This window comes from Plectropomus leopardus, chromosome 2, assembly GCF_026936395.1.
Source record: "Plectropomus leopardus strain MGB_pleo_1.0 chromosome 2, ASM2693639v1, whole genome shotgun sequence".
In the NCBI taxonomy this organism is placed as follows: Eukaryota; Metazoa; Chordata; class Actinopteri; order Perciformes; family Serranidae; genus Plectropomus; species Plectropomus leopardus.
In genome coordinates, this window is record NC_142177.1 from 14,532,768 (window position 1) to 14,549,778 (window position 17,011).

Consider the following 17,011-nt stretch of genomic DNA (forward strand, 5'->3'; position numbering starts at 1 on the left):
GTGGCTGTCAAACAAGGCCGAGCCACTGCAGCGAAATGAACAGCCAGTTCCTGCCGCAGATAACTCAGTGAGAGCACTGGAGCCACAAAGGCACCCTACAGCGCTTGGTGAATTATTGATGCTCATGTGGCATCCTGACAGTGAATAGAGGTGACCCTGGGTGATGGTGGGGGATTCTTATAAACCCCACCCCTCCCCTGGTTTGTTACAATTCTGCACATCTGATAAGACTCTGTTTTAACTACAAGGCAGTCAAACAGCTGGAAGCTTAGCATGAAAGTGTTTGAGATCAGTGCTGGCTAGTTTGTGAGGGCCTCCAGGAGGGAATTAGGTCATGGACAGTGACCCCAGGTATGTGTGTCTCTGCAGGGGGCCTGGGGCTTAGGAGGATTAGTGGCCGAGTACTCAGGTAGCACAAAGAGTTGTTCTGGTTCAGCAAGGATGCTTTTAACCTGTATTCAACATATAGCTTCATCACAATGGCTACAAGTTTAACAAAAAGTTTTTATCACCTGTTTTGTTCATTCATGAGCGTCCAAGAAGGGTTTATAGCAACTGACGCATGTACAAATGCTTTGTTGTGATACATTAAACGTAGAAAAAACAATGTATAACAGCAAAGTAGGTGGCATGCACAGTTCCGCAACTATTTCAAGCCAAAAAAAAAACATGCATGTCAATTAATTTTGTAGGAAAATAGTAAAGGAAGTACAAGAACAACAGATACACAAGTAAGAAGCAAAGGGAGGAGCCAGCAGGTGACGGGGGGGAAGAAGGATGCTCATGACTTTCAGGCACACTGCAGGGAAGACAGCATTCAATTAAGTGAAGATGGCTCCCCAGCTCTACATCACCATGTACAAAGAGCAGTTTGCCTCTCCCGGCAGAGTGAAACGAGAACAACTTCGACCCACTTCTGCCCACCGCAGGAACAACCCCCAGCCCCGGCCGGTAAGTGGCACAGCCACATGGACTGTATGGCTTTAAAGGGACAAAACAATTGTTTATGAGTGTGTATGATAAATTTCTTGAGAAAATTAGGATATGTAATTGGTAGCTCTACAACTGATGCAATATAGAAAATTATGTTAAGAAAATGATCGAACACATTTCAGGGTGGTGCATTTAAGGTCAAACAAGACTAATTGGATCACTTAATTATTGGCACCCTCTTTATTGTTCTTCATTTACCCAGGCTAAAGTGTCTTACACTAATTGGCTGCTGGTTGTTTACATTTCCCTGTGCTTGGTGAAAGCTGTATAACATCTATTATTCAGTACTTCCTCCATGCCTATTTATCTATCCAGACGTGGAGTAAACAGAGCTGGGAGGAGAGTACAATCGTCCTACTGTAAAAGGGGATAAAATAAAAAATAAGGCTAATAGATATCCAGAGAGGAAAGTGGTTCATAAGTGTTGCTAAGTGTTGGAAAGAAATGAACAGAACCAAAGTAGTATGATTTGAATTTACTGAACTACACTGTGTGGTAATTGTTGACATAATCAGTAATTCCCCTTAGTCACTACCATTATAATAGTGAAAACAAGTAAAATTAAACAAAATCCAGTGCTTTCCACACTTTGCTTTCAGTTAAGTTAGAACTACAAAGTATAGTTTAGTTGGGCTTACTAAACAGTTGACTAATGGAGGTCCAACTGTAAGGTTGTGTTCATGTAAATCAGTTAAGTCTGTATAATGAAATGTCTTTATGTCAACCTTAATCAACACAGTTAATTAAGTCTAGATTGATAAGATACCTGTAATGTTGGAATTAACTAACACAGTTATGTTGGTTTCACATAAGTCAGTTATTACCATCTTAATGATATTAATAAATTATTATATCAAACACAATTCAGTTTGGTGGAAATTGTTGACATTACTCCAAGAAATAATTTTTTTAGTGGATTTAGGGACAATCCAAGCGACATTTTAAAACTTGAATGCTTGTTACATTGTTTAAAGTTACGGTTAAGTTAAGGTATGAAAACAGAGGGTTATCCATGTACATTTGTGTGTATTTGAAAAAAAGAAGGGATCCATTTAAAAATCAAAAAAAGAAAAATCATTTTTATTCCATTAGGACTTATTGTATATGATTATACTGTAACTGTGTAATGCTGTTTACTACTGTGAAACAGTGATATTTTCTGAGACAGTTTTCTTATTGTGAACATTTCTGGGACATGGTTTGTTCAGGGAGAATAAAGACATAAATCAGAAAAATAATAAATCAATAAAAAGTATATAATGCCTGTTGAATCCATATTAAATATGAGATGCTATATATGGTATGTAAAGGAAAGGGTTAAATCTAGTACATCTGTAGATAGTGGGAACAGTGATATTAATTTTCTTCCCCTTGTATTTTATTTCTTCTTTTATTTCTACCTGTGTCCTTCCTTTCCTTGCCTTTCAAGGACTTTCTGTTTCCCAGAAGTCTCCAGCCCAACTACAGATCATGCCTCACACTACCACACGACTTGCCCCCTGCGGACATCGGCCGTCCTCTCTTTCCTCCAGTCAAACATTTATCATTCCACAGTCCAGTTACAACTTGTCCAGACAGCCACCTAAACACAGTGGTAACATGCAAACCAAACCACATGCACCCGGTCAACCCATGCACAGCACAGGCTCTGCCCTCTGCTGACGGACTGCAGAAGCTACAGCTGACGGAGCCTTCTGCCTCTGGATTTAGGCTCCACACAGCTTTGAAGAATCCAGCAAGGTATCAGTAGATCAGTTTAATCTACCGTCCAAAGGTGACTCTAAATACACATTGATTCTCATTGATTTTCTTTGCATTAGAGTGGATTATCAGAGGAATGTTCATCCACTTTCAGCACAGCAACTCAGGTGAGAGAGTGACCTCTGACCTCTTCCTGCCTTTAAACCCTAAAAACACTGGATACGTTGATGAGCATTGCTGAGTGATAATTAACTGGAATTAATTTTGACAGGAAAGATGCAGCTGCTCAGCTTCGGACAAGACCCCAAACCAGCAACCCTCAAAACCACTTTGCTCGGACACGATACTGGAGGTCTCATTCCAGCAGCAGCCGGGATTCCAGGTGAATGTTAAACTTAATTTAATTTAAAAAAGTTCTCAGTGTCCCATAAATAATAGCCTGTGAGGTCTAATTCTTCTTCTGATGTTCTCTCAGCAGTGGGTGCTACAGCTGCTTCCACGTGGTGAAGCCCTACCAAGCTGGACACTACATCATACACCCAGAGTTTGTGTCTGAGTGCCTTCGTTAGGACTATTAGAGAGCTGGCTTCCAAAGTAGGGATCGGGGACCCGCAGAGGTCCATGAGGGGATCATTAACTTCACTATTGTTTAATTCTCCACTAATTAACCCAGCGAGACAAGGTGTAAGAATGAATAATGTAACTGTAGGCTGCACTCTCACCACTATTATCTCCCTACATACAGCATGGACACTTTTACAGTTCAGTGCTAAATCAGCAGCGAACATCTTCCCATAAGGGGCTTGTGGTGATCAAATGGAATGAGGCACTGTGGACCAAACGTGTAGCTGTGTGTGGCATTAAAATGTTATCCCAATGATGGGTGTTTTTTTTGTGTGCTAAACTTGACTAATAATACTGGATTCATTATCTCCGCTAGGCATTTGGTCACATGTGTGTGTGCATGCATGTGTGCATCTGTCTGTCTGCAGTTTATCTTGAATACTACTGGACCAATCAGTCGTATATTTTGTATGACTGTATGTTTAAGGATCTCTTTTGGTTGCAGTGCTTCACAGTTGAAAAATATGTTTTACTGACTGTTTTATATCGTCACTGACTGCTGATTCCTTTTAACTGGTTGGAAGGGGCCATAAGTTTTCCAGAAATGATCTTAGCTAAAAACAATAAACCCTTCTGTTTGTTGGAGGCCACATTTTGGCCTTTGTTGTAACAGAAAAACTGTTTGGTCTCATTTTAATCCCAGTGATCCGAACTGTAGTTTTATACTTGATATGTAACACACCACTAAAGTAAGGCACTGTACGATAGATTAGTCCTGCAACCTGATTTTTGTTCCATCCTCCACCCTGTGTCAAATTACACTTGGAGCATTTCAGAAGTGGACCATTTTGCCTGTCCAGTTTTGGTGACTTGCAGATTTTATTGCTTTTTTCATTTTTTGTTGATATTTATGCTTCTACCATAAGTAGTAGTAGTAGTAGTAGTAGTAAACTGGCCAAGTCGTAAAATGGTTACTTTTTTGTCTGTTTGTCTGTTTATTGTTGTTGTTTCCTACTTCTGCTGTAGGCATACTGAACACACACACACACACACACACACACACACACACACACACACACACACACACACACACACACTTTGTTACTTGCAGTGGGCCTACAGGTTCTAGAAGGTGCAAAAGTTTATTAATTATATACATTTATTAAAATCAGAACAGGAAAACACAGGCTCCTGAGATGCTCTAATCTCTCCTCTGTAAAAAGTCTGTGCCTGTGTCTAACTAGCAAAAAGGGAGAACAATCCATGGCCAAGGGTCAGCTACAATGCAGGCTTATGTAAGTATGCTGCACATACTTAAATAAACTATATATGAGGAGGCACACCTGTGCTCAGTCAGACACTGACTCACAGCCATTTGCTTACAGCAAACCTCCATACATTTCATGTTTTGATATCATTTTGTATTTTATATGTCTGAAATGTTCTATCTGGTGGGGCCAAAATTGGTGCTTTGGGGAACAGCAATTGGGGTTCCTAGCAAAACAAAAAAAAAAATTCATATGAACTTTTACTCTGTCATAATTACTTTTGGATCTTCCATATATTCACTGATCCTTATATATCTACTATGTGCTGAGCTGAACTGTAGTTTAACTTCTCACCAGATGTGCTGGGAGCCCCGATGCTCATCGGGCATTATCAGGATTGAGAAATATAACATATGGTTTCCTGGAGTTTTAAAAACACCATATAAGGAGATGTTTTTGCTATAGGTTTTTGGCTAAGCTGGTGTTTTATTTAGCAAGGAGTTTCCAAAATTAGGGCGGTTTCATATCACAAGGTCTCTTGGGTTTTTATTGCCTCAACAGCATCACACATAAACATGGCTATACATGCACTTACTTACACCAAATACTCATACATATCCCCACACAAACATCTACACACATTACACACATATTCAGACGTGCACATGCAGGCAAACACACATCTATGTATTCACACATACACATTTAGACACCTATATGTCAGCGCATGAGCTCTCAGATCCTCTATATATACCCAGCCCTCTTTGTTCTTGTTGTAGATTCACTGATGTGCTCTGTTAATCTACCCATGTGTACATGAATTAAAGTTTCCCTTTATCAAGAGATCTTTTGTTGCCTGATTGATTCAGGCTATCTTCTTTGGACATGTTCTTTCTTTCATTTGGTGTCACTAACAGGGTAGCTGCGGCTAAAGCAGGTGAGCAGATCTTTCTTGTTCTACTTTGCTTGAGGCTAAATGAACTATTTGCTGTCCTGTACAGCCTTCACTCAGAAATCTTTTTAAACCAATAAAGACAAAGAGGGATTGATTAAAACAATTACTAATGTAGATTGAAACGGACTACAACAAACAAAACATAGGTGGATAAATTAATTGTGATATCTCATTATTGAATGCCCCAAATCTGCGCCTATTGGCGAACGTTAAACAAAATGTGTTAAAACATTACAGTGCTCTAATGACTAAAAGTTAAACCACAGTAAAGTGTTGAAAATGCATTGTGTAGCACTAAAGTGATAAAACAGAGAGAAATTAGTAATATTATAAATACAGTTTAAGAACCACACTGTGATAAAGTGATGAAATATTGACTGAGGGTCAAAGGTTTTAGGAAAAGTGTGTGTTGGCTATGCCAGGACTGGCACAGGGGTCACTCCCAACGTCAGTATTTAGAACATGCACATTCCCCCCAATAAAAACATTGAAGTAGCGGTAGAGGACTTTCTTTTGATAAAATTGCAAGAAAGTAAGTGTTTGATGCTCAAAATTTTCTGATAGAGGACCCCCAAACTCCCCATTACATATGTGTACCCTTAATGCTCAACAAAACCTATGCACTTGGAGTAGACTATAAAGTTATTTTTTTGATATTGTATAACTAAATAAAGAAAATAAGCCTACTAATGTTAAAGTTATAAATAATAAAAACATGCACAGTGGAATACTCAAGCGGCCTTTATAAAGAGTCCATTTCCTAATTGATTCATCTTCTTGATTGATTCACCTGGGTTCTTCCTTTCACTTACTATTCAAGGGATAATTATCTACATTTATTACAGGACTTCTTTATTGCATTTGGAGGGTTAAACAGAAATAGTACTACAAACAATGACATTTTAATCAGGGATATTACAGATTTATTTAGGTGATTATTATATGTAATTTTTAGTGATACTATATGGTCGATAACATATACCATAACACAGACCTCAAATCCTCATAGAAATAACATTGTTTTTTCTCTTTCCCACTGCTGCTTGCAGCTGTGTAATACATGTATTTTTGCATATTTGCCTCCTGCCATACATCCACTGTGTTTTGTGAAGTTTCTGAACTAGTGCAGCATGCTCAAGCCTTTTAAAAACAGAGTAACGTGTGCAGAATGAGAAACTTAACACGTCTGTTCCCATCTACTGGACTACATTTCCCATGCTGCAGTGGGCGTGGTCAAACGCAACATGTCTTGATGCGTCTTAGGCTTTTTCTGTGAACTGAGGCAAACAAGTTGTGCGGGGGGCTGCAGAAGGGGCTGCCGCCGACCGGGAGGCAAAAACTATTTTTGACGAGCAGCTCCAAGTAAAACAGGACGAGCATAAACGGTAATGACATGCCATTTTACTTTAACTGATTCCCTGCTTTTTTCTTTTTTTTTCTTTTCCCTCCGTTAACTTTTTTGCACCACCCACCACCGCTCACAGCAACCGCTTTCTATACAATACTGTATGGAGAAGTTGTGGGTAGGCTACAGCAGCAAACAAGATCATTTTTTTGTACTGGTACAGTTATAACTTTATAAATGTGGGCTTGTATGTGTTTTGCGTTTTATATTTAATGACAAAAAAATCGAATGATAGCATAGGCTTTGTTAAAAATTGTGTCGTTTAAAAACGCACATGCAAAGTTAATACCGTCACTGCTGATAATTACTTTCGGTGCTTTGTGAAGTTCAGCCGTGTTCTTATAGACCTATAGCCTATTCAAGTTTATTAGCAGAGTATAACACTGTAGTCACTGCAACACGTCGCATACACACACGCACTCTCTGCAAACACGCGTGCTCACTTTGTTCCCACTGAATCAGCACTTCTGTGTTTACTTGTTTCTTCATGTCAGGAGAGATAGTGAATCTACTGAAATGGCAAATATGAACCCCCTTGATCAAAACATAAACAAGGAAATGCCACAGTCTGAACTTTTTTCTGCCATTTTATGCTCTTTCAGTGAGAAAAACATGTTTGAGTTGTTCACAATGGCCACTACTTGAAAGACAACAAACTTTTTTTTTCTTTTTTTTAAGATTTATATTTTTTGGTTTTTTGCCTTTATTTGAGACAGGACAGATATAGTGTGAAAGAGGGAGAGAAATTGGGGATGACATGCAGCAAGGGGCCGGGGGCCGGAATCAAACCCGCAGCCGCTGCAGCGAGGACACAGCCCCTGTACATGGGGTGCCCGCCCTACCAACCGAGCTACTGGGCGCCCCCCCAACAAACTTTTTTAGCAATTTTTAAATCAACTTTGCAATAATTGTGATAAGCTGAAACGGTTAATCGATTACGAGTAATTGATTATTCAGTAGAAGGACAGAAATACAATCAACAACAATTTTGCTAAAAGATTTTTTGTGTGACTACAATACACCAGATCATTGTGTTAAGCTCCTGTTGGATGTTTAAATGATGCATTTCTTCTAATAATTATTAAATTAGGTATAAGTCATTTTAAGCATAAGTTTTCTGGCTTCAGCTTCCTCTCTGGTTCCAGATGTGAATATTTGCTGTACTACAATTACAATATTCTCTGATTTCTTAGGTACTATCTATGATCTGTTAAGCTATTTTTGCAAAACTTGCAACACTAACCCAACATTTTACACCAAACCAGCAAAACTCTTCACTTTTAAAAAATTGTGTTTTTGCATCAATACAGTACACAGCAATCGCCATTTGAATAAACACACAAAGCATTAACTACACTCTACAATAGTTAAAACAGTTTTCAGTAAAGTTGTCATACATGTAGTAAACACACATACACACAGATGTTTATTCCCAACATAATACACTATTAATACAGAATAACAGAATATACTAACACTCCTCAAATAACAAAAGCACAGCAGAAGAAAAAGCACTTCAACCACATCACATGCAATGTTGTCTTGTGCTAGGCAGCACGTGCATCAATGTGAAAAGGCAATTATTGACACAAATAGTGCAGCAATGTAGAGACTAATGTCACAGTTTTGCTCAACATGCTACACATTTGAAAACTGAGCGTAAGGCAGTGAATGTGCTTTTAGTTTGGCACACTTGATAAATGCATTGGCTACAACTTTTATTGTTTTCTGAGATAGTGCTTCAAAAATAACCCTGTTTATGTATTCAGAAGAAACTGTAATCAATTCATCAGTTAATAGAAAGACCTTAGTTTGCCATACATGTTAGTAAACTGAACAAGCCTGTTGTATATCTGGGTTTTGGTTGACTGAATAAAACAAACTGTCTTGGGGCTGTGGGGAATGGGCATTTGTCCTTATTTTGTGATTTTTGTTTTTATTGGCAAAGAAATTAATTGATTAATTGAGATGTACCGATTATGAAAATACTAGATTTACTTTACTGGTTTATCCAATAAATTGAATATCACTGGGTATTGATGGTTGATCAAGATTTCAAGACGTCCCATTACTGTGGTGGACACAGTTTTTACAGTTTAGACTAAACAACTGAGAAAATAATCCCTACGTTGATTGATAATGAAAACAAGTGTTATTTGTAGCCTGATGTGATAAATGTAAAATCATCAATTGTCTTATTTTGCTTTTAAAATGAGAAAGAAATAGATAATAAATGAATACAGTGAATCTTCTCCTGACTTTCCTGGTCAATTACAGCAGCCTGAGTGGATCTCCAAGGAACCAACAGTTAGTTCCCTGTTAATTAATGATGGGCTTATGTTATCACTCCTGTTGTTGGGGGAAATCTATACTAAGGGTGGTTGAACACAGAATTAGTCAATTAGATTGCTAATTAATAGCATGCATTTTTTATTATCGACCCTTGCTGCCAGGGCCAACCATGAGGGTCAATTGCAGTTAGGACTAGTCAGCAAAGAGGGAATCTGGAGAGGACTGAACTCCCGTCGGCTGGCTGTGCACCTTTAATCTAATCCATTCTGATTAGCCAAAGACACAATAACTAACATCAACTAGTTAATTACCTGTAAGAGTTTTTGCCTTGTCCCTTCTGGGAGGGACATTCACATCTAAATGCAATAGAAATAAACATGCATGTCAACATGTTTTTGTCTTCAACGAACCAAGTTACTTCCAGTTTTGGTTGGTCTGGCTTGATGGAGCACAAAGTTTAGTATTCTTTCCTCTCCCTCCCGGCATTGGCAGAGCTTTAAGGCCAAAATCCCCTTTTCTGCTCCCCTACTTCCTTACATACAAATGAGTCTTCTTTCAATTGAACTCATATGTTAGAATTACTGCTGGGAACATCCACTTTATCCTCTTAAGGGTAATTGGCAGTAGATTTGTTTTGTTAAATCTCAGACACATCTTTAAAGTTTACATCCTGACAGCGTAATACCTCTAAGTGCTGCAGAATCACTTTGTGCAGCAATGCAGAGCATGTAAGACAATGCCAGAAATGTAATGGAGGCTTTGAGTTGACAAGGAAACAAGATAGACGGAGAAACAGGCTGACACCTCATGCTGATTGTGGTGGAGCTTTTTTCTGGATGTAGATTTTGACTTACCAAAACTGGTAAGAAATATTAGGTGAACGTTCTCTGCAAAGGCTCAAGCTAAAGGCAGCCTTTTTGTAGCAATCATTTTATTTTAAAAACATTTTTTTCTAAACTCCAGTGTTGATATTAGAAGGCCTAGACACTGACATTTCTAACCCTGTTATCTCTCTCTCATGACAGGTAGGCAAGCCGACATAACGACAGGGTCAGAGTCCAGTAAACGAGGTTCCCTTGAAAGCATTTCTGTGATCTTTAGGACAGAAACTCTCAGAATTGCTCACTGAACTTCACAAGCCATGTACCAAGTTGTACCGGGAGGAGCGGGAGGCACAATTACAGATGTTCTCCCCCCGCAGAAGCACAGCAAGGACACTCGACCCTTTGTCGGAGCTGGAGTAATCGGCCTGGTGCTGGTAATTGCTGCAGTGACTGCTTGGTGTTATTACATAGCCTCTCTACGCAAAGCTGAGCTGCTTAAGACTCAGCTCCTGGATCTGAATAAAGATGGCTACATTATCAGGAACCAGGGAGGGTCTATTGTTTTCAGAATGGATTTCAGGTTGGTATTTTTCAACAGTCTTTAAATTCTGATTTGGTGATGATGCATATTTCAGATACATCAGAAAAATAATGTCAAATATAAAGTGAATTTCAGTCATTTAACTGTTACAGCAGAAATGTGAGGTTGTATGTTGAGAAAGATTGCCTGTAAATGTAACCTTTTTAAAATCTTGGCAGGTCAGGCACGCTCGATTTGGATTCATGCTCCAAAGAAGGGGAGATGCTGAGCTGCGGACGCACCACTGATAGAAATCTGAACTTCTTCATTGAGACAGTGCGACCCAAAGACACGGTGCAGTGCTACCGTGTGCGTTGGGAGGAACTGGTTCCTGACATTCCTGTTGAGCATGCTATGACATACAAGTTTGCACACTGGTATGGTGGTGCAGTGTCAGCAATTCAACACTGGCCTATTTCTATTAACGGCCAACAGGCTCCCAAACCCTTTGTCACTAGCGACATTTACTCAAACCGCAATGAATTTGGTGGAATTTTGGAGAGTTATTGGCTTTCATCCAATGCAACCGCCATCAAGATAAATAATTCAGTGCCTTTCCACCTGGGCTGGAATGACACAGAGAAAACCATGTCCTTCCAGGCACGATACAATGACAGTCCTTTCAAGCCAAACCCAGGAGAGGCACCGTGTGCTGAACTGAGCTACAGAGTGTGCGTTGGCTTGGATGTGACATCTATACACAAGTACATGGTCCGCAGATACTTCAACAAACCCTACAAAGTGCCTGCCAAAGCTATGTTTGACCATCCTATATGGTCTACCTGGGCGCTACATAAGACTGACATTGACCAAGAGAAATTCTTGAAGTTTGCCGCCAACATCCGAAAGTACAACTTTTCCTGTAGCCACCTGGAACTAGACGATCGCTACACCAGCCGCTACGGAGAATTTAGCTTTGACACAAAAAAATTCCCAAATGCCTCGGACATGTTCCAAAAGCTAAAATCAGATGGATTTCAGGTGTCACTCTGGATACACCCGTTTGTCAACTATGACTCGAAAAACTTCCATTATTGTGTAGAGAAGGGGCTGTTTGTCCGGGAGCCAACAGGTCAGCTGCCGGCATTGGTGCAATGGTGGAATGGCATTGGTGGTATTTTGGACTTCACAAATCCAGAAGCCCGTGATTGGTTTTCCTCCCAGTTACGCTCACTGCGTTCTGGGTATGGGGTGTCGTCTTTTAAATTTGATGCAGGTGAAACCAACTACTTACCATGGAAATTTAGCACCAGGACTCCCATTCGGGACCCGAGTTTTTTCACAAGGCGTTACACGGAAATGGCTATTCCCTACAATGACAGAGCTGAGCTGCGCAGTGGCTATCAGTCCCAGAACATTTCCTGCTTCTTCAGACCCATTGACAGAGACTCTGTGTGGGGCTATGAGTTAGGTCTGAAATCCATTATCCCCACAGTTCTCACCATCAGCATCCTCGGCTATCAGTTCATTTTACCTGACATGATCGGAGGGAATGCCTATCTGAACCGCACGGATGGAGATCGTGTCTTACCCGATCGAGAACTCTATATCCGTTGGCTGGAGCTGTCAGCCTTCATGCCCTCCATGCAGTTCTCTATACCGCCCTGGGAATACGACAGTGAGGTGGTTGAGATTGCTCGAAAATACATAGCTGTCCATGAGAGTATTGTTGCGCCGCGGGTCCTGGAGCTGGCTGGGGAGGTACTGGACACCGGGGACCCAATCATACGGCCCCTGTGGTGGATTGCCACAGGTGATGAGACAGCCTACAAAATCGACTCCCAGTTCCTGATTGGGGATGACCTTATGGTAGCCCCAGTTTTGGAGCCTGGAAAGCAAGAGCGTGACATCTACCTCCCTGCTGGCCATTGGAAAAGCTACAAGGGGGAGAGATTTGATATCAAGGAGCCACTGCATCTCACAGACTACCCTGTAGATCTGGATGAAATTGCCTTCTTTGTTTGGGTGTAGCAGGAAGGGAATGTAAAGCTGAACAGGCTTGATTAGCCTGTGCTGCAATTTGCTTGTAAGACAAGCTTCACAAATTAAGCTTGTATTCTTGTATGAAATGGTTGTTTGTTATGGAAAAGCTTCTCTGAACAATCTGGAGACTTTTAAAGTAACAATACATTATATCATCTGTTGAACAGTTTCACTCAAAAATGCTCAAAACCCCATTTTCATTTTTTATTTGATTTAAACGAATGAATGCATCAGCTCTTTCGTTTTGCATTTTTGTAGTTTAAAGGAAATATTGCTAGCTATTCTCCATTAAACAGAGACTATGTAACTTTTGGCAGCCACTGACAGTGTTGTGCACGTACACACACAAGAGCTCAAAGTTCAGTTCACAGATTAAAATGAACTAACTCACATTTGTTTCAGCTCAAAGTTCCTAAAAATGAACAAATTTACATCTATGTCTCAAGGTTTGTTACGATAAAATAATTTATTGTGATCATCATTCACTTGAAGATATCTCCTACTTGTTGTGTGATGATGATGTTTGGACTTGTTTTCTCATACCTGGCAAGCACAATTTGCATATAAATTTGAGTTTTTTCCCGTTAGAATGCCCAACTTACTGATTCATTCATTGAAATCCTCGGGTATCATCAAACGAGCGTCGTTAATTGTCATGAGAGCAAACAAAGTTCACATTTAAGTTCATCAGTTTCAAATATGAGCATGTTCAATGAACAACATTTTAGCAAGTTCATGCACACCATATGTGAAAATTGTGTGCTACTGATAAGTGCAATAACAGTAGTCCAATAGACTCAATACTGTCAGTTATAATAATAAAAATAAATACATAAAAAAAACAGTCATAATCATAATCATAATAATCACAATCATAATCATAATCATAACAGTATAATAATAATGTCAGTCAATAATGTCTGTTTAAAGTTTGCTAACACTAGCTAAGTAAGGCTGTAGCAGTAAAACCCCAGCATGTATAACAGTTACATAGTCTCACTTTAAAACCTTGGCAAGTCATGTATATGAAACATTTGTCATAAAGGGAATATGCAAACTGTGAAGTAGTATAGTTGTCATTGCATGCCATAAAGTTGGAGTTAAATTTTAGCCAAACAGAGTGTATCAAAGGAGTACAGTTGAAGGGGTGTCATCATAGTTATGATTAAGCCGATCGTAGGCTACATAAAACCTTCTTTATTGATGAAAATTTCAGTTTGACTGAGATATCCTACTTTCCTTTGACACTAATGACTCCTCTACTCTTCTGCTCCGAGATACTTTTCAGGAAGTCAGGTTTTATGCTTCATTTATCAGGATGAATGCTTGAAGTTTAATCATTACAAACTGCACATGCTCTCATTTGTGGAACTCAGTGTCATGTAACTACTCTTAGCCCAGAAGACCGTGCCTTTTATTAGGCACTAAATATTTTATGCTCTTCCTCAGGTAACAGCCTTCTCTGGCTGTAGTGTGTTTTGAAGTGTCTGGTAAATGTCTTTATTGTGCTTTGCTAAATCTGAATGCATGTAAACAGTTAGTCATACTATGGTGTATCATATATTGAGCCCAGTGACCTAAGTGATAGTAGTCTGTGTATTTTAAATATACTTGTTCTGCAGTGTGAAAGTCCATAAATGGAGTGAATTTAGCAGCATTTAATCATCAAATTAATGGTGGTGATCGGTACTGTGTATTTTGTTACCTTGTGTTTGTTACTGTGAATATTTTGTAACTGCAGTAACATCTCAAAGTGCCATTAATAATTACTGCCACCAACTATAAGTGATTTGTTGTTATGCTATACATGTATTATTGTTCCATTGTTACATTTTGTACGATTATTGTGTTATATTATCGTTAATTTAACCATTTATGGGATGAGTGCACCGCAAATGCTACAAAACTAAATTGTCCATTATGTAGCTGCAAAGGGCTTCATATCAAAGTGCATCATGTGAAATCACAGATGCAGCTAATATTGATTGTCTTATCAAACTCGGTTTAAGGCAGCAAGCAGAGGTGTTGACTCAAGTCACATGACTTGGACTCGAGTCAGGCTCGAGTCACAAATTTGATGTCTTAAAAAAGAATTGCAACTCAACTTGGACTCACATACCAATGACTTGTGACTTTACTTAGACTTTGAATCTGAAACTGACTTGAAAATACCTGATGCCTTCCCCCAAGCTAGTATCAAGAGAAATTAAGAGACATTTATTTTAATGTAAGTTAAATATAGCAAGACAGATTAGAAACACATAGGTCATACTGTTGTGGCGCTGGTTAATAGTGCTAAATGGCACTACTATTTTTTATGATAAAATCAGTGGCACTGTTTAACAAATAGATAGAATTTGTATTTTGTAGATGTAATATTTTATATTATGTTAATAAAATTATTAAATTTAGTGAAAAGGGCTTTTTATTTTGTTCAGTTCAGGACCTGTGACTTAACTTTGAAACTGAGTTAAAAGAATTGAGACTAACCTGTGACTTGCAAAACAATGACTTAATCCCACCGATGGCCAGTGACCTTAAAATAAAAACATGAAAGAAGAATATTGGTAACACTGTCCTGCTGTTTAAATGAAGACTTTTGAATCCGAGATCCTTTCAATCTTACGTGAAAGTGACCTCCTGTGGTTTCAATGTTAATTTTTAAAAAATTGCAATACAAAAAAAAAACAACAAAAGACTGTGTTATTGTGAAATAACAAAAAGCGAACGTCCACGATGTTATGGTGCAATGCTCTCATTTTGCAATATTTATTTCTGTTTAACCCGGTCTGTGTGGCTCACAGATTGACCTGAGTGGTTTTTGTTTGTGCCTTTTGACATAGTTTTATCATAACAGCGCTTCCTATTTATAGCAGTTCTCAGTCAGCATCTGTGCCAGGCCAACCTCTGAGGCTATTTCTGTCACAGACTGTCTTGCTTTATGATGAGACTGAGAGATTATATATCTCGGACTGAATGTTTCTTTGCTTTTGGCTCTCATGACCCAGCATGTACTTTCTGCCTCAAGTTAACTGAACATTGCACTAATTTCAGCAAGAGTGTATACTTGGTGTCATTTTGTATGAATGTATTAAAAGAAATCAAGTTTGACTTTTGTCTGCAGCTTCATTTGCATCACATGCACAGATTTAGATTTGAAAGGAAATGTCACGTGAAGCACAACGTTTTGCAACCATGACCACCACTACCAGAATATTTAAATCCTCTAAGATCAATATATGCCTTACCGTTACTTATTTACACACACCTACGCATAAAATACATTCAGGTCAGTAAGCTGACCGTGCAACCAGTGAGCCAATAACAACCTGTAACCTCTTATGAGTTTGCAACACATGAAAACTAATGTGCCTATCAATTCGATATCGAAAGAGACACCCTTGAGGGACTTTTCTAACTTTTAGCGCCCCGGCTCATCACGGGGTGATAATGACAAGGTGATGAAACAATTGTGCAGGTTATTTGGAGGCTGTGTTCAGATCAATAAATCATCTGGCGGTTCATGATGTGAGGCCAGAGAGCAAGTGATATCAAACGACCAGACACCAAGAATAAAAAAGATAAACGTCAAGGGGAGATAATAGCAACAATATTTATTAGAATAACAGCCGTAAGCATGATTGTTCTGTTTTGAGTTCAAACAGCCTGGCAGGGCCATTTCTTACTGCTACAGTCGATCTTTCATATGTTTGGGGAATTTCTTCCATTTCAAAACAGCGGGATATGCTTCAGAACTACTTCACTTTATTTGCCAATGCCTCATCTTTCTTCAAAATTGATCTTGACTTGCAGCCTGTGCGGGGAGGACATATATTCATTGATTAGCTGTCTGTGTGTAGCACGGATCAATATTATTTGTTGGTTCGCTTTTTGCAATCATATTGTTTGGTTCTGCCCATCTTTTCACAGGCTGGACAAGTCATTTACTGCATGTAGGAGTTTTAAGGGGAACTTAAACTTTTAGATTTCTGGGAGGAGAACTGAAAAAATGTTTTAACAATAGGCATGATTAATTAGATTTTTATTACATGATTTAATGCTTGCAGAATTTTAGCAATTTGTCGATTTTACAGCAGCGTAGCATGTGGGGTGCAGATGACCAGGTCCAAAATTTGGAGTTATAGTTAAATGAGTAAGATTTATGTAGGGAAAATAAAGAAGAGTTTGCTGATACTCTCATGCTGACATTTTTTTTCACTAGAAGTCAATATTGATCCTTTTTTTTTGTTGCTACCCAATTATTACGAGTGGTTGATAGCAAATTGTGGGATGGTATCCTTTTTTTGGCTCCTGAATGGGTGGGGGGGGGCATGTGAAATTGCACATACTAGTTTTACACATTGTTATGTAGCATAATGCACATATTTGATATTTTATTTTATAATCTTATTTTCATACTTGTTATTTCTACTTTCTTATAATTCT

At 38.9% G+C, this 17,011-nt stretch overlaps 2 protein-coding genes across 3 annotated transcripts; both read left to right on the top strand.

The window, feature by feature from the left end:
• The first annotated feature begins 15 nt into the window (after positions 1-15).
• LOC148190167 (uncharacterized) lies at positions 16-4,337 on the top strand. 2 transcript variants are annotated; one of them, XM_088086061.1, is made up of 5 exons: positions 16-951; positions 2,423-2,733; positions 2,814-2,861; positions 2,966-3,076; positions 3,170-4,337. In XM_088086061.1, the coding sequence occupies exons 1-5, from the start codon at positions 832-834 to the stop codon at positions 3,261-3,263; spliced, it is 684 nt and encodes a 227-aa protein (XP_087942187.1). In that variant the 5' UTR covers positions 16-831; the 3' UTR covers positions 3,264-4,337. The 2 variants fall into 2 exon arrangements, with proteins under 2 accessions (XP_087942187.1, XP_087942189.1); XM_088086063.1 differs by having other exon boundaries at positions 3,173-4,337.
• Positions 4,338-6,733: 2,396 nt separating this feature from the next.
• myorg (myogenesis regulating glycosidase) lies at positions 6,734-15,676 on the top strand. The gene is made up of 3 exons (XM_042511559.2): positions 6,734-6,866; positions 10,204-10,582; positions 10,762-15,676. Exons 2-3 carry the CDS (start codon positions 10,320-10,322, stop codon positions 12,551-12,553), a joined length of 2,055 nt encoding a protein of 684 aa, XP_042367493.1. The 5' UTR covers positions 6,734-6,866; positions 10,204-10,319; the 3' UTR covers positions 12,554-15,676.
• Positions 15,677-17,011: the final 1,335 nt, after the last annotated feature.